The sequence below is a fragment of the Poecile atricapillus genome, chromosome 20, assembly GCF_030490865.1.
Source record: "Poecile atricapillus isolate bPoeAtr1 chromosome 20, bPoeAtr1.hap1, whole genome shotgun sequence".
Taxonomy (NCBI): Eukaryota; Metazoa; Chordata; class Aves; order Passeriformes; family Paridae; genus Poecile; species Poecile atricapillus.
In genome coordinates, this window is record NC_081268.1 from 2,228,373 (window position 1) to 2,248,421 (window position 20,049).

The window sequence follows — 20,049 nt, forward strand, 5'->3', positions numbered from 1 at the left end:
CTTTTAGATTATCTAAAATAATAAATGGAGTCTGTGGGTGGCAAACAGAGAATGTGGTCGTGGCCTGCAGTAATTGCTGGTGCTCTGTGGTTGCAGAGCTGTGTAAGGTCTTGCACTGCAGTGCAGATACAGTCAGACAAAGCTTGTGGGTTCAGGGTGTCAGAACCCATTGTTTAGCTGTGCATTGTAGACAAAATGGTAAAGCTCTTCCTTTATCTGTTACTCAATTGTTCTCAGCCTGGTATCTTAGTTACTGTTGGGTTATTACATAAAAAGTTATGGCATACAAATAAATTATATATGCATTACATACTGTTGGGTTATTACATACAAGGATGTTATTGCATGCAATGAATTGTACTCAAAATTTGGCATTTCCTAAAACCAAGAAGGATGCACAGAGTGTGCACTTCCTTGAAACCTTCTAGTTTTGGGGTTTTCACTTAAAATTTCTTCTATAATTCTGCAGGAAGCACTGAGTCTCTAAACAGCTTTTGAAAGCCTTTGTCTTTCCCAGAATACATTTACAAAGGGTATCAAAACATTTATGCCCACTTTTGAGTTCTCCTAAGAAAAAAGTCTAAAATGAAACATCAGTATGGGGTATGAAAAACAAAATTCCAGAGGAAATGACAAGGCCCAGATTTCCATGTTACGTGGGAGTATACACAAAGAGGTGACTGACTGAAATAAGTGAAGATCTGCTTAATGATTTCTTGGTAATCCTTTTCAGTAAAATTGGTTCTCCACCCAAGACTCCTGTAAGCCAGGCAGCAGCTACCTCAGCTGGTCCTCCTAATATTGGAACAGAAGTTAATTCTGTGCCTCCAAAATCCAGCCCGTTTGTTCCCAGAGTACCTGTCTACCCTCCACATTCTGATAATGTTCAATATTTCCAAGATCCCAGGACTCAGCTGTCATATGAAGTTCCTCAGTACCCACAGACAGGTGAGTGAGATGAGCATTGATTAAAAAATAGCTCTGAACTTTTCTCTAGAAAAGTAACTTTTATGAGAGATAACTTTTATGTCTGTTTTGTTGATGGCTATTTTATTTTCATTAAATATCAGCTGAATCTTCACTTAATGGAATACTAATCTTGTTAATTACTGGGTGTGTGAGGGACATGCAGTTTGCTCCCAGTGTTGGTGGTTCTTGCCTTTGTGTATGTTATGAAGCTTATACTTTGGCCTCCAGAAGAACTTGAACCTCAAGGTCTTTCATCTACTTTTTCCTTTGTTAGTATTTAATTGTTTTTATTTAGGCTTGCTCTTGCCATGGCCTGTGCATAAGGGCATCCATGGGCAGAATTTCAGAGGAATAGCATGCTTCTGCTGGGAGGCCTACACATCTTTGTGCTTGCTCAAATGTTTTTGGAAAGTTCCAGTTATCTTTTTTAGGTTGCACTGTGCATGTTTATATTCAGGCAAACAATTGCGGTTTATAGCACTGAGTTATTCACAAGCTTTCAAAAGGTAGAAGTGTTCAGGCAATCCTCTCAAAAGAAAGAACAATAAGTCAAATGTGAAATGGTTATTTATAGACTTTTTACTTTTTAGCAACATCGATTTTTATTTTAGAGAGAACTGTTTTAACTTCCTATATAAAGAACTGCTGAAGAGCCAGTGTTTTCAGTTCCATAGTTACACCACAGTACATAGGAGCAATATTTTCCAAAGTGGGTCCAGTTGGTGAAGGGCCAGCACTACATCTGTAAATGTGGTTGTCATACATGAAATTATATTTAACAGAAATATGGTAGAGATTTGTAAAGTGGGACTCTTCATTCTCTAAAGGTACTTATCAATGCTATTTACAGTTTTAGAAGGTGTAAAATTTTGGGTCATTTGTGGTTGTATTAAATACGCCTTTTTTCCAATTTTTAAGGGTATTATCCAGCACCTCCAACAGTACCAGCTGGTGTGGCTCCCTGTGTTCCTCGCTTTGTGAGGTCCAATAACGTTCCAGAATCCTCCCTCCCACCTGCTTCCGTGCCATATGCCGATCATTACAGTACATTTCCCCCTCGAGATCGACTGAATTCTCCCTACCAGCCTCCTCCTCCGCAGCCGTATGGACCAGTCCCTCCTGTCCCCTCTGGAATGTACGCTCCAGTTTATGACAGCAGGCGCATCTGGCGCCCACAGATGTACCCACGAGATGATATTATTAGGAGCAATTCTTTACCTCCCATGGATGTGATGCACTCATCTGTCTATCAGCCATCATTACGGGAGAGGTACAACTCTCTGGATGGGTATTACTCTGTGGCTTGTCAACCTCCAAACGAGCAGAGGACTGTGCCTTTACCAAGGGTAAGTGAGAGCCAGGAAGGGAAGGCTCTATGCAGAGCTGGTTCTGAAGGTCATTATGGGAAAGTTGGTAAATAATTAGCATAGACCTGTTTATTACAGTGATAGAGACATGTGACTTGGACAAAGTTCTTGTTTTGTTTTTAACCTTAAAATGGGCTTGCAAAACAGACCACTCTAATCTGCATCAGGACCAGAGCCCCTTTGCCTCTTTAATGCCCATATATGTTGCTTGAATTAATTGCATCTCTGAGTTGCCATACATGGGCCTACAAAATCTTGTGAAATTCTTCAAGTGGTATCAGTGGAGGGTTACAGACCACCTTAGGAAATTTGGGGATCCAAATGTGTCCCATGCAAGTATTTGCCTTCTGATTAGAGTGCGATGGGATTATCCAGTCCTGTATTTATTCTTTCTAGGAGCCTTGTGGTCATTTGAAGACTGGTTATGATGAGCAGCTGAGACGGAAGCCAGAGCAATGGGCACAGTACCACACACAGAAAACACCTCTGGTATCGTCAACCCTTCCTATGGCAACACCATCTCCAACACCACCTTCTCCTCTCTTCAGTGTAGATTTCAGCACAGAGGTGGGAAGCCAGAGAACCTCTTTATTTTCCCTTCCTGCTTCTGTAAGATGCCATTTGATATTTCTAGTAAAGATTTTTCTACCTACCATTTATTGTTCATAAAATTAAATTAATCGTCTAGCAAAAGGAAAGTGATATCTAATAATGATGCAATTCAGTTTGATATTAAGGTGATGCTAAGCATGACTGCCAAGAAGTGAAATGATTCAATTCAGCCTCACTAAATGAAATGTAATTTTATTGAACTGCTTTGTGAACCTCCAGGTTTTTGTGTAGGGAACAGCAGTTGTGTTTTCCATTAAAAAGTACATTGCCTTTGATACTCCAAATGGCTTTGATTTGATGAGTAGCCTGAATCAAACTTCAAGTACTTATCAAGTCCCAAAGAATAAATTCCCTTAGAAGTGGCAAAAGGCATTGGTAGGACATTGTGTACTTCTGTGTTAAGTCCAGTAAAGAAGAAGAGGAACTCAAGAAATAGCAATAGTGCACTTTTGAAGGAAAAAACATTAAAACATTTTATTATGTCTCTCTGAATTAGATGCATCCAAGAAACTAGTTTGAAAACCACTGTGCCAAGCACACTTAGCTGTGGTTTGACAGTTTTGCTGGTGATATTTGAGATGTTAAGAATGTCTATTCAGATCAGATCTTGTAGGTGTACCTCAAGGGCCTTATGCATGCATTCGAGGTGGATCAGGATTTAGTCATTTTCACCCCGGTTAGAGGGTTGTAAGTTGTATTTCTGTTTACCTCTGGCTAATACATTAAATGAAAATACATGGCTTCCTCTCAGTTAAGTTACTGTAGATGTTTGCCTATAGAAACTGGACTCTAACACAGATTCCAGTCTCTCATCTTGTCAGACCAGGCAGTTATTTGTATGGCAAAGTTTGCCCTCTGACAGCTGCTAGGGGCACTGGTTTAAAATTTGACAAAACAGCTTATGTTGTCCCCAAGTCAAGTCTTGAATATGCTGGAACTTCTTGATTGACTTTGAGATACATTTACTGCTATTTAATTAAATTATCTTCTCATTTTAAAACTAAATTCCCTGTTTTTATTATTCACTGCTTATTTATTCCCTTTTCTGTAGTTCTCAGAGAGTGTCAGTGATTTGAGTGGAACTAAATTTGAGGAAGACCATCTCTCTCACTATTCACCGTGGTCTTGTGGCACTATTGGCTCTTGTATAAATGCTATCGACTCAGAGCCCAAGGATGTGATTGCCAATTCCAATGCCGTGTTAATGGTAGGGGTTTTCTGCATATTCTCTCATTAGTGTGATGATCCTTACATGCTGAAGTGTCTTCTGTTTGGTTAAACCAGCTTTTTTAAAAAAAAAATGATAAAAAATAAGGTGATAGCTTCCATTATTAGTATTTTGAAGTAGTTCTGCTCATTTGAAGTTGTTTGGAATATCCTTTCCCAGTTTTGTAAATAGGCAACAATAATGAGAAAGTTACTGGCCAGTTGAAGAATGTGCATAACCTCAAATGAGTCCATGTGTCTTGTGTCTCCTGAATATGTAGGATTTGGACAGTGGGGATGTTAAAAGGAGAGTGCATTTATTTGAAACACAGAGAAGGGCAAAGGAAGAAGATCCTATAATCCCATTTAGTGATGGACCCATCATCTCCAAGTGGGGTGCAATCTCCAGGTCATCCCGCACAGGTTATCACACAACAGATCCAATCCAGGCCACTGCTTCCCAAGGAAGTGCTACTAAGCCCATCAGTGTATCAGGTACAAGTTCAGGCTTTGTGTGATAAGAATTCATCATTTATAAACACCATGAGCATTTCATCCTCTTTGTGCTTACCACAGCTATGAAATGCCAAGAGCTAAAGAACGTGTATATCCCACTGAAGAGAAGATAGTGAATGCTATCTTAATTCTTTTGCAGATTATGTCCCTTATGTCAATGCTGTAGACTCAAGATGGAGTGCCTATGGCTCAGATTCTGCCTCCTCAGCACGTTATGCAGAACGGTATGGACTCCTTCCCAAGCTCTGCTCACAGCTTCTTCTGTAGCTTGCAGGTCTTCAAAGTTCTCAGTGTGTGTGGGGAATCTGCAATCTCTATTAATAGACATTCTTAATTTTAAAGTAAAAGACTTTTTACCTATCCAGCATAAAGCTTTGGAAAAAACTAGGTTAAAGCTTGTGTAGTTTTTAATACTTAATGCAGATAATAGTGCACAATTACTAGCAGTGTATCCCTTGAGAGACCTATCAAAGAACTGCAGTCAGGTACTGCCAAGTTGTCATGTCAAAATCTTGAGCAGTTTTAGATTTTCTTGCCATACCTTACCCATGTGTAAAATAAGGATGTTTGCTTCATACAATGCCTTAAGTATTTTGAGCCACAGTGAAGATGAAGAACACATTGTCTAAATCACATCTAGTTTCTGTCCAAAAATCTAACATTGATAGACTAATGAAGTTATGGAACGTTTGATTTAGAGAACTTGTTTTTAATTCCAGTTTCGCCTTCTTTCTTTTAAAGGGACAGGTTCATAGTCACAGATTTGTCTGGTCACAGAAAGCATTCCAGCACTGGAGATCTACTGAGTATTGAATTACAGCAGGTAAGACCAGTTATTATACCATGAGGGTTTTTAAATTTAAAATAAACTGTTTAGTTAAGTGCTTTTAAATAAATTTTCTTAGTGTAGCTGTCTGGCTGCACATGGTTGAGGTTTAATGTTTGGTAACTGACTGTTTCTTCCCATAGGCCAAAAGCAACTCCTTACTCCTTCAGAGAGAGGCAAATGCACTCGCCATGCAGCAGAAGTGGAATTCTCTAGATGAAGGCAGTCGTCTTACCTTAAACCTTTTAAGCAAGGAAATTGATTTGAGGAATGGTGAGGTAAAGAAAGGGGTAATTGGGATGAAACAAATCTTGGAGGGTGTTTATATATATACAGAAGCACATGAATTTTAACTAAGAATTGAAACTTGGTTTTAACACTCACAAATATTTATAGCACATTCCGTGCAAGTTGAATCGCTGTTGTTGCACTCAGTTATTTCCCTGAGATAAGGCAGGTGCACCTGCTGTGCTGCTGCTCCAAACATGCATTTACAAAGTGGGAAGAATGTGATAATCGTTTTCATGCAATCATTAGTTTTTGTCTATTTGTATGTGTTATAAATCTAAACATTTTGTCAATGGACTCAAATTTCTTTAGTATTCATTTTATCACTCTGTTTCAGTACTTTATTGTGATTCAATTTAGCCTTGTTTGTTCCTGAAGTTCATTTTTGTCTGACTAGCTCTCTTGTATTGTAGAAATGTTGTGTGCTAGAAATGCATCTTCTGTTTTCATTTTAATACTCTAGTGTTGTGTGAAGCCAGTGAAAAGACAACTTGATATTTAGAGAATATATTAATTCTTTTTTAGACTGATTATCCTGAAGACTGTGCAGACACAAAGCCAGACCGAGACATTGAATTGGAGCTGTCAGCCCTCGATACAGACGAACCTGATGGGCAAGGTGAACAGATAGAAGTGAGTACAAAAATCTGTGTGTGTCTGAAGAGGTCACTGGGTTTTCTCATTAGTCTTTATAGATTAGTATGTTGATAGCAAAGCTTTTTGGTTTTAGTCCTAATAATGACATCCAGCATATCCCTTATCACTTGGGGTCTTGTACTTCTCACTAAGATACCTGGCAGTTAATACTAGTGAAGTTAAAAACAAAAGCTCACAGTTCATACTATTCTTGTCATTCACAGCCAACTTTGAATAATTGGCTTTTCCTTTAGTGAAATGAAGTAGACATTCCAATAGTATGACATCAAATTAAGGAGTGTTATGACCAGACTCCCATTTCCATTAGCATAATGTAGTGGAACTTAATAGGAAAACGTAAAGCTGGTAGGGACAGAGTTGATGGGCATTTCTCCTTTTCTCTTATAGGAGATTCTGGACATACAGCTAGGGATTAGCTCCCAAGAGGATCAGCTGCTCAATGGAACAACTGTAGAGAATGGGCATCTGCTAAAGCAGCACCAGAAAGAATCTATGGAACAGAAGAGACAAAGTTTAGGTGAAGACCTTGTGATTCTGTGAGTGTTAGACAAAACAGCAGTGTCTGCCAGTGTTAGACAAACAGAAGCATCAGAATAGTGGAAGCATGGTTGTGTAAGGATGAACTACGTACCTGCTCAGACTTGGATTAGACATCTGCATTGTTTGTACATGGTGGAGTGAGAAGAACCTGTTAGGAAATAGAATTAGGCCACAAAGCTGAAAGTCCCAGGCTGGTACCATTGTCCGTATGCATCGTTGTAATTGTACACACTGAAATGTGTCACAGCTGTTCAAAATACCTTTCACAGTCAGTAAGCAAAAAATGCAGAATATTTTTATAGTTAACAGAAATTAAGAAAAACTTCAAAAGGTTAAGTGGCGGACTGTTTGCACAAATCTCCGTGGAGAGGTAGATTTTGAAATACACTATTTTAGGTTTATATGTTCTGTAGTCTTTAATGAGTAAAGCAGCCTTTGAAAATGAGGCAGACTACTTTAACATCTCGAGCATACCATTCCAGAGGAAGATGTTTAGCCTGTTGCTAAAAATGAGTTTGTCAGTATTTATTTAATGCACACAATTCAGTTCCGGATACTTGTGCATGTCCTTGTTTAATATTTGTGTAACTTATTTTTCTCCTCAGGGAGGAGCAGAAAACAATCCTGCCCGTAACTTCTTGCTTCAGTCAGCCGATCACAACATCTGTTAGCAATGCAAGCTGCCTGCCCATCAGCACATCAGTCAGTGTTGGCAGCCTCATTTTGAAAACTGCTCACATTATGTCTGAGGATAAAAATGACTTTTTAAAGCCTGTTGCAAATGGCAGGATGGTTAACAGCTGAAAGGCATTCATCTTTCCAGCTTGTGACCACACCATGGAAGCATTTACACTAGCTTTTTATATATATAATATATATTATATAATGTATATTTTTTTTAAAAAAAATAATATTGGGGTCATGCATTTCCTGTGGACTCTTTGATACTTCAAGCCCCTCTCGCATTAGCATTCTGAAGAAAAAAAAACTTACTTTAGTAGGGTAAGGCGTTCACTTTCCACAAATGAATGGAATTTGGACATTGTTTTACTTAAGCTTAAAGCAGCTTTTTATGAGTTTGTAGCAATCCGGTGCGGTATCTGAGCCATTCTTGTTGAAAATGGCTTCTGTAGAAAACTAACAACTCAGTTATTTAAACTAGCAGGATCCTACGATGATACATCTAGTGAAAGGAAGACTAACTTATTTGTCTCTATTTTGTTTCACGAGAGAAGAACTTTTGTCTTGTTGCAGCTGCTTTTTCTTTAGTTGTGGAACTTTGCATGGAGTCTTGTTTCCTGTTGGAAGACTGAGAGGTGGAGATTTGGACTTGAGGCTTTTACAGGGTTTACACACCATTAGCTTTGCACTGCGTTATTTGCAGGTCTGTGGGGCAGTGCTTTGCTGCAGCTTTTGGTTTCCATTCCCCCCAGTTTATGCTTTAGTACTGTAGATACACATACACAGGCTACTTGTCCAAGTAAAGTTATCAGAAGTAAATCAAGTGCCTAAGTCCTCCAGCTAATGTGCTAGGTATTGATTTCCCCAAGCTATACATGAAACAATTTTCAACGATTTTGAGAGGTTATGCACTAACGTAAAAGCAATTTTAGGTTTTTTCCTTCTTTTTCTTTTTTTCATTAATAGTTCTCAACTTGGAGATTATAGGATCCAGATGACTTGGCAAAAAGTATCAGGTGCTCTTGGCTTTCCTTTGAAAACCCTGTATCTAGTGTTTGCACTGACTAACAAGATGGTATTGCTGTTTTTTGTACTGTTTTGTTTTAATTTAAACTAAATATTGGGAATTTAAGGTGGTTGTAATTACCTTTGTTAAATGTTGTTAATCATAATCTTGTATTCAGGTTTAATTTCTGTTTATTCAGTGGCAACTTATTTTCAAAGACCTTGAAAATACAATGAGATAGCATTATCTGACCTTCAGAGTGCTGAAAACTGTATGAATTTATGCCCTGCTAAGAGGTGACTGAGAATCATGTTAGACATGTCAACTGAAAATTGGTTTTCATAAATACACGTGAACTAGAGCCCTGGGCATATTTTTTGAGAAGCTTAAAAATTCACTTTTTTTTTTTCTTTTAAGAAAGCAGGACTCTCCCTCCTGATGATTACTATCTTCTTGTTTGTCCTCTTACTTTTCTTTGTGACAAGTTTTACATTTTTTTATGTTTTTATTAACTTCTGTGAAGTTGTTTACTCTGAAATTGTACTGGAATATTTTAAGCCAAGCTGATCTTTCACCAGGTGTACTGCATGTAAGGGCTTTTCCTGCTAGCAAAATGCTTAAAGAGGATCATGTTACTGGTCGTCTGAGTTGTTATTTTACAAAATCACAGCTATGTGGTCGGGTAAGATTTTGATAACTGTTTTGTGCACGCTTCTGGGGGGTGGGGGTTGGCATTTCCCTGAGGGTTACTGATTAGACTAAGTAAATATTGGTGTTTGATATCTCTCCTAACGAACCTGTCCATGAAATAATTATGTTGTAAATATACCTGCAAATCCAAGGGTTAGTTTTGATATTCTGGTGTCAGTATGGAAGATCTTACACATCTATTTAATACTCCAATGTCAAGGAATGTATGTAGAAAAACAGTCAAGTAGTCTTTTCTTAGTTTCCTTTGGCTGTTGCTGTACCTTCTCCAGCCAGTGCCACCTCACTCTAGGGTTAGACTGACGCTTCTTTCACTCGCTACGTGAAGTGAATGGATACAAGAACCAGACCACCTTTGTCACCTTAACTTATTTCCTATTGATGTTAACTTTAACTTAGAATGTTAGACATAAATATGATTGTTGTATATTTTATACCAAGACCATTCTGTAAATATGAATTTATATTACTTTTGAAATGCTTCTGAGATACTATTATTTGCTGTACAATGTAATTCCAAAACAGATATGCAAACAAGTATGTCTCTTTCATGGATATTTAAACAGTGAGATCTTCCATGTTGAAGGTGATGTAATTTTTTTAAAAGATTTTTAAATTTTAAATTGCTATTTTGTTACAAAAATAGAGAAAATATAAAGGTTTGAGAAGTCCTTATTTGCCCTCAGGGAAAGAGCCCTCTGTGCACCAGAACTCCACAGAACATCTTCAGCATGATCTGAGGGTGAATATATACTACATAAATTGATTGTGTATTTACCTTAACTTTTTAATTTTAAAATGGCAATTTTAAAAACTTGGTTGTGCTCTGCTGGAGGGGGTTGGGATAAGCTGCTTACACACATTTGCCTGTTTGTCCAGTGAAATGACATAAGCCTGACATATTCCTGCCAAGGTCTTGGCATATTTAAGAACAAACGTATCTCAAGACTCTTGTCTGCAGCAGGAGGTCCTGTGAGAGAACAGTTCTCTAGGATGACCATACACTTCATATGGAAAGTTGGTTCTCAACCAAGGCTAGAGTTTTCTAGTTGAATTTTTAACCTATAATGACAGGCAAAATAATTATCTGGGGGTTTAACAGCATGCTGGCTGTGTGGTTTTTGCCATGAAACTAATGCCCTCCAGTGCCCTGACAGGGAGAAGAAGCTGCAGGTGGAAACACCTGGCTCTGGCTTCCTTCTTTGTTCAGGTTTCAGCCCTTGACCCTTTACAAACAAGTATGTATTCATTTGTTAGTTATAAATCAGGTGCCTTTGGGCTATGGGAGGGCTTATTTTCTGACACTGAGAGAGTGACTTACCTTTGTGTGTCAATAGCAGTGATGCCCATTTAGGTTTTGGCCTAATTTACTGTGCTGTCAGAAAAGAAGGCCCGGAGCAGATCGGGGAAAGAGATTGGCTCTTTTGCTTTGCTTGGACAAGCATTTTGAGTTGGTTTGGTTTGGTTAAATTTTTTTTTTTTTTTTTCCCCCCATTAGGGGTACAGCAGGGATTTCACATGCAAGAGAGACAGGAATTATTAGTATCTAAGTTAATTGTGTTGCCTCACTACCTGGATTCATTCCTTGGTTTGCCTCATTTCCCACATAGGTCTTTATAGAGACTAATGCTTGTGCTGGGAGAATGCTTGTGTGAGAAAATAACTATCTGTACATTCTTAACATATACTTAGAGCAGAGTGATTGCCCTGCTACTGATATTTTGTTCCTGTAAACAGGTGACAAGAAATGAATCTTAGTGTTTATGCAGATTTTGCATTGTAGAATGTATACTAGACCCTTCAAAGGCAAGGTTAGACTCTTTGCAAAGCAAACTGGCGTTGGTTCTTGGTAGTCTAGTACAGGGACACTAAAGTTTGGCATTTGATTTAGGAAAACAGTTGTACACAGCTGATTATGTTAAATAAGCTCTTAATTAAGCTCTTTGTAGAAGTCTAATTTGGAAGGTTTTAGTGCTTTGATAACTCAATTGAAATTTTAATTTCTCCTGTACTCAAGAGCTGAATGCTGTTCTTGTATAATAGTGTACTAGGCTGGATGAGGTACAAAATAATGCACAGTGGTCAGAAACAGCTGAGGAAAGAACGCTTAAAATAACTCAATCTAAACTCAGAATAGTTCCAAACATTGGTTTTGTTTGCTTTTTTAAAGCACAAGTTGTCAAGTTGTACCTGTTGCTGTACATAAACACTGTATGCCAGCAGCTCCTTGATCATATTTGTGAACAGAGTTTTCATTAATTATTAGACTGGTATTAAAGGAAGGTGTTGAAATTGAGAGTGTAACAAAATGAGAAGCGATCAGATGATCTATAGGATGTAAAAGTCCATTTTTATGTTGTAGTTTAATCCCTTTGTTAGGAAGTTCCCTCTCATTGAGGGACCTCTTCTGCAAGCAGAACACAATAAATGTGCTTTTTTAAATGACCCAATTTCCCAGTATAAATGAACAGCTGACTTTGGCAGTAGTCATCCCCCTGCATCTCTTTGCTGGCAAGGGAGCAGGACAAGGAGGGGGAAAAATCCCCAGAACTGTCACTGATGAGCTGAAACAAATCTGAATAATCAAAATGCCCAAACATAATTCTACACCCCATTATTTAAGGATGCTTGTGGAAGCTTTTAATCACTCAAGATTTTGCTGTAAAAGCTGAAATAAAGCAGAGCCTGGCTGCGTTTCTTACTGCCAAAAGCCAAGGTCATTTGCACATAGCCCATGGATTTCTCCAGAGTAGATCTCCGTTACCCAAGGCATGGGAATGCATGCGTTTTCTTAGCTGGGCAAACAAGTACATTATACAGTAGTTGTGATACAACACACGTGGCTTTGATTTGTACTGCACATACCCACTGTACAGCCACTCCGAAGTATTGTGGTTAGCTTGCAGCATCTGCTGTCGCATTGATACTGTTTACTGCGTATTCTTTTCCCTGGAAGTTTTAAAGAAAATTTTTTTTCTTGTTGCATTGATTACATTTTATAAATTTGCTTAGCTGGAAAGTTTGGGAAAAGAGGCCTGTTTGTCAATTGTACAACCGATTGTGAAGCTCTAGTGTGAATATTTTTACGTCTGTATTAGACATTTTCTTTGCAAATCTATTGTTCGATTGAAATGTAAATGAAATAAAAGATGGTGTACACCCATCATGTATAAAGCAGGCACCATCGCTACGATGGATTTAATGCTCATTTTTATGGCGCATTCTCAGCTTCTATTTAAAACTATAATTTAAAGAAAAAAAAAATCTGTAAAATGAAATGGGGATATATGGGGGAGTAAATTCTATTCCGTTTATTTCGGTTTTGATTCCCAATGGTAATGTTTCCCTTCGTGTTAGAGTAGGGGGGCCCCGGCGGGGCCCGTGTGTCGCTGTAGCACTGACGTGCAGAGGTTGTAGCTTTGGCTGGGCACGGATAGAGCATCCCGGTTCGGTGTTTGAGAGACTCGATGGAAGAAGTTTGCAGTATTGACATGTATTTGCATGCACGAATAAAAATTATTTGTCCACCTTAACGGGCTGTTTGTCGTCAGCGGGGGCTGGGAAGGTCCGGGAGGGAGCGGAGGGAACGGAGCCACTCCGGGGTGGGGGGAGCGGTGCCGTTCCCGGTGCCGTTCCCGGTGCCGTTCCCGTTACGCACGGTCCCGCTGCACCGATGCCGTTCCCGTTCCCGGGGCCGTTCCCGTTGCCGTCCCCGCACCGGGGCCGGGCCCGTCTCCGCCCGCGGCCGCCTCCTTCCCGCCGTGCCCCGCGCGGCGGCCCCGGAAGGCGGCGGGAGCGCTGAGGCGGCGGCTCCGGAAGGCGGCGGAGCCGGTGAGGCGCGAGCCGGTGGGGCCGGGAAGGAGGCGGGAGCCGGTGAGGCGGCGGGGCCGGAAGGCGGCGGAGCCGGTGAGGCGGTGGGGCCGGGAAGGAGGCGGGAGCCGGTGAGGCGGCGAGACCGGGACGGGGACGGCGGGGCCGTTCCGCTCCGCTCGGGCCGGTGCTCCCGGACCCCTCAGAATGCCGGGCCGGAGCGCGGCTCCGCGGGCGGGCGGGGGGCCCGGGGAAGGCGCGGGCGCGGTCTCGGCCGGGCGCTGGGGACTGAGCCGCTTCGCTCGGGGCCCGCGGGAATCACCGGCCGAGCGTGTCCCGCCTCAGGCCCGGCCCCGCTGCGGGGCGATCCCGGTAATCCCGGGCCATCTGGCGCTGTAATCGGCTGAATCGGGGTTAGCTCCCGCGGAACCTGCAGCGTTCGGCTGGAAAACCGGGAGCTCGGCTCTGTCCGTGGGCTGATGGCGGGGTCTGGGGCACACGCACGGCCTGGGCTGGCTGCGAGACCCCTGCACGGTCAATTGTGAGCCCAAATTTGATTTTGAACTGATTTGATTAAAATTTCCTCTTCTAGGTCGTGATAGAAGCTTTTCTCTGAAAGACTGGAAAGGAATACAGGTCAGGAACACTTTAATTTGCTTAATTGCGTTGATAGTTTTTCAGCTCAAATAAATTGTTGTTAAATAATGCAAATAATACTGGGTAGTTGGGACCTGGCCTGATGGAGCCGTCCAATGAGGCTCTGAGATTTTAAATTGAGTTTTAAATCGTGTCTTAAGAATTAACCCAGGTGACTGACTGCATCGAGGGCTCTTTGAGAGTGGGCTGTGTTCTCCTGGGGCTGAAAACTGCCCTGAGGAAGTAAGGGACCATTGTGATGCATGCTTGATCAGAAATGCATCCTCTGCTTTTCTAATTTCTTTTTAGAACGTAATGACTACTACGGATGATAAACTGCTTGGTGAGAAGCTGCAGTATTATTACAGCAGCAGCGAGGGTGAGGATGAAGACAGTGAGAAGGAGGATAAAGAAGGGGAGAGCAGCATTCCTGAAAGTGTGGGCGAGGTGGAGCTCAGCAGTGATGGCAGCGCTGTCAACACAGGTATCATCATATCAATGTACTTCTTTTGTAAATCCTTTGTTTATTGGAAATTTTGCATGTTCTTCTAAAATTCATTTTTCGAAGTTGAACTCCTGGGTTTATGCATATTTGAGTCAGAGGGCGATCAATTCCTGGCTGTTGTCTAACCTTATTTTTAATAGCTGTTCTTTTTTTAATGTTTGACTTTTCCTCTGAGAGAATTTAAATTCAGCATTATATCTGAAGCAGTCAGGCTTTAGATAGAAAGCTGAGACAAGGCTGATTTGTACAATTTGATTGATAATATATCATTATTTTTATTCTGATGAAAGCCATGCTAACAATAGGGGAACTCTTGTGGGATGGTGGTTCTATTTCAAGAGAAAAGATATTAATCCTTGGGACAGTTACAAGAGTGGCCTAGTTAAATAAACTGTAGCTTTCTTATTAAGAAAAAAAACCCCAGAAACTCAAGGACATGCAGATGGCAAATGACTTATTTCAGTGTTTTGCATAGTTACAAAAACATTTATGACAGGGTCACTGTTTTACTGATTTACAAATTTGATGCACCAATTATTTACTTGATTTAAATGGTAGGTAAAATTGTATTGTGTGATTTTTATAAGAACTGCCTCCACACTTAATTCCAGGTCCCAAGGGAGTCATTAATGACTGGCGAAGATTTAAGCAGCTGGAAACGGAGCAGCGGCAGGAGCAGCGCAGGGAGATGGAGAGGCTCATTAAGAAGCTGTCCATGACGTGCAGGTCTCACTTGGATGACGAGGCTGATAAGCAGAAGCAGAAAGAGATTGAAGAAAAAATCAATGGAAAGGTAGGATGGCACAAAGGAATTTAAATGCCACTTAAGTATTTAACAGTTTTGTTTGCCTGTGATAACAAATAAGTGACAATACCAAAGTAGTCCAAAAGCTTTTTCCAGATTTCTCATCTGTTGAACAAGCAAGTCAACTTCAGGGGATTAATATGAGGAGTTGGACAACAAAACTATGAATGCTGTCTCCCCTGCCTGAAACTAGGAGCCCTTATTAATTTAGTATTTAGTGAGTGGGTGTTGAGTATTCAACTCTGAGCTCCAGAAATTGAAGACATTGGAGGTAGTGAATGGTTTTAATCAGTTGGGCTGTAAACTATCCCTGAATTGTAGTCAGAGAAGTTACCAATTTTTTGTAATGTTTGTGCCTTCACATGATGAAAGTTGGCTGTGCTCTCCTGTAACTTGAGTGATGCAGATAAGCTTAATCAAGCAAGTGAACAGATACAAAACACATAAAATCCTGTTAATTTCTATTCTACAGGCACTATGGTGCCATAAAATGTTAACTGAAAAGCTAAATGAAAAGCTGATGAGAAAGAAGCTCATCTTAGGTCAGGCACAATTTCCAAACCAGCACTCCCAGCTCAGTGAAGGCACATGGCCACCATTAACCTGGATTAAAGTGGGAGCATAGAACAGCCACTTGTGTTATTAGTGCAGCTTGTGGAAACTGGAGTATCCAGGGCTGAAATCGCTGTTCCCACTGGACATGGTTTCTAATTAGATCAGAGTGGAGTGTAATACACTGGGTGCTTGAGCCTTCATGGGTTGCACTTTGCTGTTATTAAAGATGAGCGACCCACATTAATCCTCTGATTTACATTCTCATTATGTAAGCGGCCCATATAGTGGTGCAGATGTTTTTCAGGAATCTCTGTGTGTGTTTTTTAGATGACTTTACAAGAATACAACATGATCCACAATGATGAGGACGACGAGGAATTCTTGCAGCGCTACAGGAAGCAGCGGATGGAGGAGATGAGGCAGCAGTTGTACAGTGGGCAGCAATTCAAGCAGGTCTTTGAGATCACCAGTGGAGAAGCATTTCTGGACACTGTGGACAAAGAGCATAAGAGCACACTGATCATGATCCACATTTATGAAGATGATATCCCTGGCACTGAATCCCTGAATGGCTGCATGATCTGCCTGGCTGCTGAGTACCCAACAGTGAAATTCTGCAGAGTGAAGAGTTCACTCATTGGTGCCAGCACTCGCTTCACTAACAATGCCCTGCCAGCTCTGCTGGTCTACAAGGCAGGGGAGCTCATTGGCAATTTTGTGCGCATCACCGACCAGCTTGGAGAAGATTTTTTTGCTGTAGACCTGGAGGCTTTTCTGCAGGAATGTGGTTTGCTGCCAGAAAAAGACCTACTGCTCCTGACTTCTATACATAATCCATCTGCATGTTACAGTGAAGACAGTGATCTGGAAATAGACTGAGCCATTTATGGCAAGGGCCCGTAGGTGTAGTTGTGCTGTGGGATGTTCTTGTGCTAGGGATTGTTCTCTTTCTCCATCGTGTGGGTATGTATTCCTCCCCTTCATGCACTTTGGCTCATCAAAAATAACAACGAGTTCATAACATTTTCTTAAATTAATTCCATATCTGCAACTAAAACAGTCTCATTTCTGCGCGGTTCAAATGTGTTTTACTTACCACGAAGTTCTAACATGATTCAGTCAGTTTAGGAAGTTGTTGTCGTGTCTCAGTGTCCTTGCACGTTTCAACTGAGATGTGGCCACCAACTCCCCAAGACAAGAACTGAGACTGCAAATAAAAGAGTTTTAAAAATTCAAGACTTACTAACCTGGTGCTGAACTGCTCCAGTTAAAAGTGTGAGGTCCCTTGTTCCATTCCACAATTTGCAGTCTCCTTCCTGGGAGTATCTTGTTCTAATGCTTGGCCTTAAATTTTTGTTTCTTTCTCACTTACAAATAACAACAACCCCTGGCTTCATCCTAAAAATTGCTTTTCAGCTGGAGAGAGTTCTTCTTCCCTTCACCTTCCCTGAGACATAAATGCAATTACAGCTCTTAATACATTATTGGGTTTTAAAATACCCATCCTTGGAGTTCAGAGTAGTCACTTGATCAGAAAATGAGCTCTGCCTCTTCAGAGAGTTTGTCTGCTACGAGAGCTCCAACGGGTGTGCTGAACAGAAACAAGGAGAATTTTGTCAGCAAAATGCAGAATTAGGACTTGAATAACCTCAGAATTTCATCTCATGCTAAAATTTCTAAATCAGTGCTAAAGTTCTTTTCTGTCTGCCTTCAGTAGTAGTAAGTAGACTATCATTACCTAAATACGTGACCAAATGTAATGCCATATTTAATGATTAAATTTAATTGCAATTTTTATGTAAAGCATTTTGGAACACCAGGAAGAATTGCAAGTGTGTCTGTGGATCTTAATAGGATCTTAGTAAGAATGGATCTTGGGCTAGAAAAAGGAGAATTTCTAACTGTATCTATTTGAACTGTGTTTTAAAAAGTAGTATTAGCAGAAAAATAAATAATCTGTAATTTAAAATTACTGAGTTGGCACAGATTGTAGCTGTTTTAAGGAAATAGGCAGAAATCCAGGTTTTCAAATGTGGTGAGAGATTATTTCTTTTCATCTGAGAATTGCAGAAAAAAAAAAAGCCTATGTAAGTTATATGAAATTAAATTATTGAGTGTGGGTATCAGCACATTTAAAGAAAATATCAAAGTAACTGTAACTCATATCCAGGATGAGATTCAGTAAAGTCTGTTGTGCAGACAGGGTGCATTTTAGCATCATCATCAAACCTGTCTTGGAGAGGGGATCAAGGCAGAGCTGTCTGCTTGAGTTGCTTTGAAGTTTTATTTTTATAAAGTGCTTTTTTTCTTTGCCCCCTATGGCAGCAAAACTGTAACAGGATCAAATCCTTTCCTGCTGCTCTGTGTCCAATGGCCTGGAGCAAGGTGACTCCTGGTGAGGAACCTCCTGTGCTCAGGTGTGGGAGAGGTGGTTTGCAGTGCTAGTAACAAAAAAGGAGAAGAAAAAAGCCAGAATCCAATTAATCATTGATCTGGAAAAATATAACAAGCACAAGGGAGTGAGGGAAGCTGTGCCCTAACCCTGCTGCTCGTTCATGCACAGGCCGAGAGCAGCGAGAGGAGCTGCTGCTGCTTTTGTCCTTTCTTAAAGCTAAATTTTCAAGGAGTTCTATAAATAGGAGTTGAAAAAGCACTTGTCAGGTAGGTGTGTTGCCTCTGGGAAATGTTTTGTTTTGGAATGAGCAGCGCAGTGCAGGGAGGCAGCCAGGAATGACGGGTGTTACAGGCCCTCGTCGTGGCATCACCTGGGTGATTAATGTTGTTAATGATGTTCCAATACAAACAGCAGAGTTTGGGCATGGAATGTGAGTGCACAAGGAAGCACGGATGGGTGCTTGGCGAGGGCAGGAGTGAAATCCCAGGATGAGCTCAGCATGGATCTTTAATCATGGTGCCAGCATTGATGCCAGGCAGTGCAGGACAAGATTTAGCACAGAAGAGATTACAGAGTTTTTCTGGCCTCCCATCTGCCTCTTCTTTGCCAAATATTCAAAATAGACCTTTGCTGAAAATCCAAATAAGGTTTCCTGTGCAGACACTGGCCTGACTGCTGTGGCAGAGGGGCCTGCTGGGGCGGGCTGGGATTGTCTGGAGACTCCTTCCAAGGGGGGATTGCTCAGTCAGTCACCGCCTCTGAGGCACACAACCCCAGATGGATGTTATCATTGTTGCTGCAGGAACCCAGGCAACCCCATCTTCCTGTCCCTGTCCATCCCCACCATGGGCAAGCCTCAGCTGGGCTCCTCAGAGGCCTGTTGAAAAATACAGAGGATGTCCTAAGAGCTGTGTTTACCAGGAGCTCAGGGAGATACTTCTGGCAGCACTCTCCTCTGCAGCAGCCCCAGAGCACAGCAGGGAGCCCTTGGTGTGGTTGGGTGATGCTGGTGGCCACACCAACCATCACCATGTGTGGATGCAAACACTGCCTTGGATGTGGCTGTACCTTGTCCTGGATGACCTGGTGACAGTGGGAGTGATTTCTGCAAACTGCCATGGCTGGAAAATCAGCACAGGAAACAGAAGGGCTCAGCAGTGCTGTGCTGGGGGAAGCTCTGTGTGTGGGGCTGTGGGTGCCTGGGCTCCTGGGGATTTCAGTGGTGTGTTGGATGCTGTGTCTGGGGTTGGTACTTCAAAGAAACAATTTCAAAGCTTTTCCTGCTAGCAAGAGAGAGGTGCTTTGCTGTCCTGTGCTGGTTGGAAGAGGTGCCAGGTTTGCCAGTGGTGTCTCAGCCCAGCTAGTTTCCAGTGGAACATTCCTCCTTGGTGGCAGAGAGCAGCCAGGCCCTCTCCGTGTGCCCGAGGGGCTCTCGTGCAGTTATCAGCTGGTCCCAAAGCAGCGCTGGCAGCCAGCGATAGCCTCGAGAAAACGCAGGATGTTTGTGGTTTAACTGAAACGAGCCGAGCTCGTGCCTCTCTCCAGATGGAGGGGAAGGATGCTCGGGGCTGGAGCAGCTCCTCGCCGGGATGGGCGGTCACACGCACAGCTGGAAGTGTGCTCGGCTGGCTGGAGGCACCGTGGGCGGGGAGGGACCGTGTCCTCCTCTTGGATCCCTGCTCAGTGCCTCTGCACGACATGGTGGGAGTGGGAGCACTGGGCTGTCCATGTGCCAGGACTGGGCAGGGCCAGCCCAGGGTAGCACAGAGCAGGTGAAGCTGCCTGCTGTGCCTTTGGGGGTTGTGTTTGCCTCTCTGACTCCCCACATCCCATAGGAAATAAAACTCCTGATGATATCCTGATAATGCCATCCCATTCCTGAAGGGTTAAAGAGAGTGAGTGAGAAGGTTGGTGCCTTGGGAGTCTCTGCTTGCAGATGTTCCCTTGCTATGACGTTCTCCTACCGC

The 20,049-nt window shown here is 41.8% G+C and overlaps 1 protein-coding gene across 12 annotated transcripts in view; it reads left to right on the forward strand.

Moving 5' to 3' along the window:
• RC3H2 (ring finger and CCCH-type domains 2) overlaps positions 1-17,659 on the forward strand; it is a 30,968-nt gene extending 13,309 nt beyond the window's left edge. Inside the window, exons 11-24 of one of the 12 annotated variants that reach the window (XM_058854012.1) lie at positions 734-948; positions 1,888-2,315; positions 2,733-2,945; positions 4,000-4,155; positions 4,436-4,649; positions 4,810-4,894; positions 5,412-5,493; positions 5,640-5,774; positions 6,310-6,417; positions 6,829-6,958; positions 13,779-13,822; positions 14,132-14,306; positions 14,939-15,120; positions 16,015-17,659. In XM_058854012.1, coding sequence (XP_058709995.1) covers positions 734-948; positions 1,888-2,315; positions 2,733-2,945; positions 4,000-4,155; positions 4,436-4,649; positions 4,810-4,894; positions 5,412-5,493; positions 5,640-5,774; positions 6,310-6,417; positions 6,829-6,958; positions 13,779-13,822; positions 14,132-14,306; positions 14,939-15,120; positions 16,015-16,566 — 2,719 coding nt within the window. In that variant the 3' untranslated portion in view covers positions 16,567-17,659. Of the gene's footprint in view, positions 1-733; positions 949-1,887; positions 2,316-2,732; positions 2,946-3,999; positions 4,156-4,435; positions 4,650-4,809; positions 4,895-5,411; positions 5,494-5,639; positions 5,775-6,309; positions 6,418-6,828; positions 6,978-7,586; positions 12,910-13,174; positions 13,208-13,263; positions 13,318-13,778; positions 13,823-14,131; positions 14,307-14,938; positions 15,121-16,014 lie in introns of those variants that run through there. The other 11 variants (XM_058854013.1, XM_058854014.1, XM_058854015.1 and 8 more) reach the window with 11 other exon arrangements.
• The last annotated feature ends 2,390 nt before the right edge of the window (positions 17,660-20,049 follow it).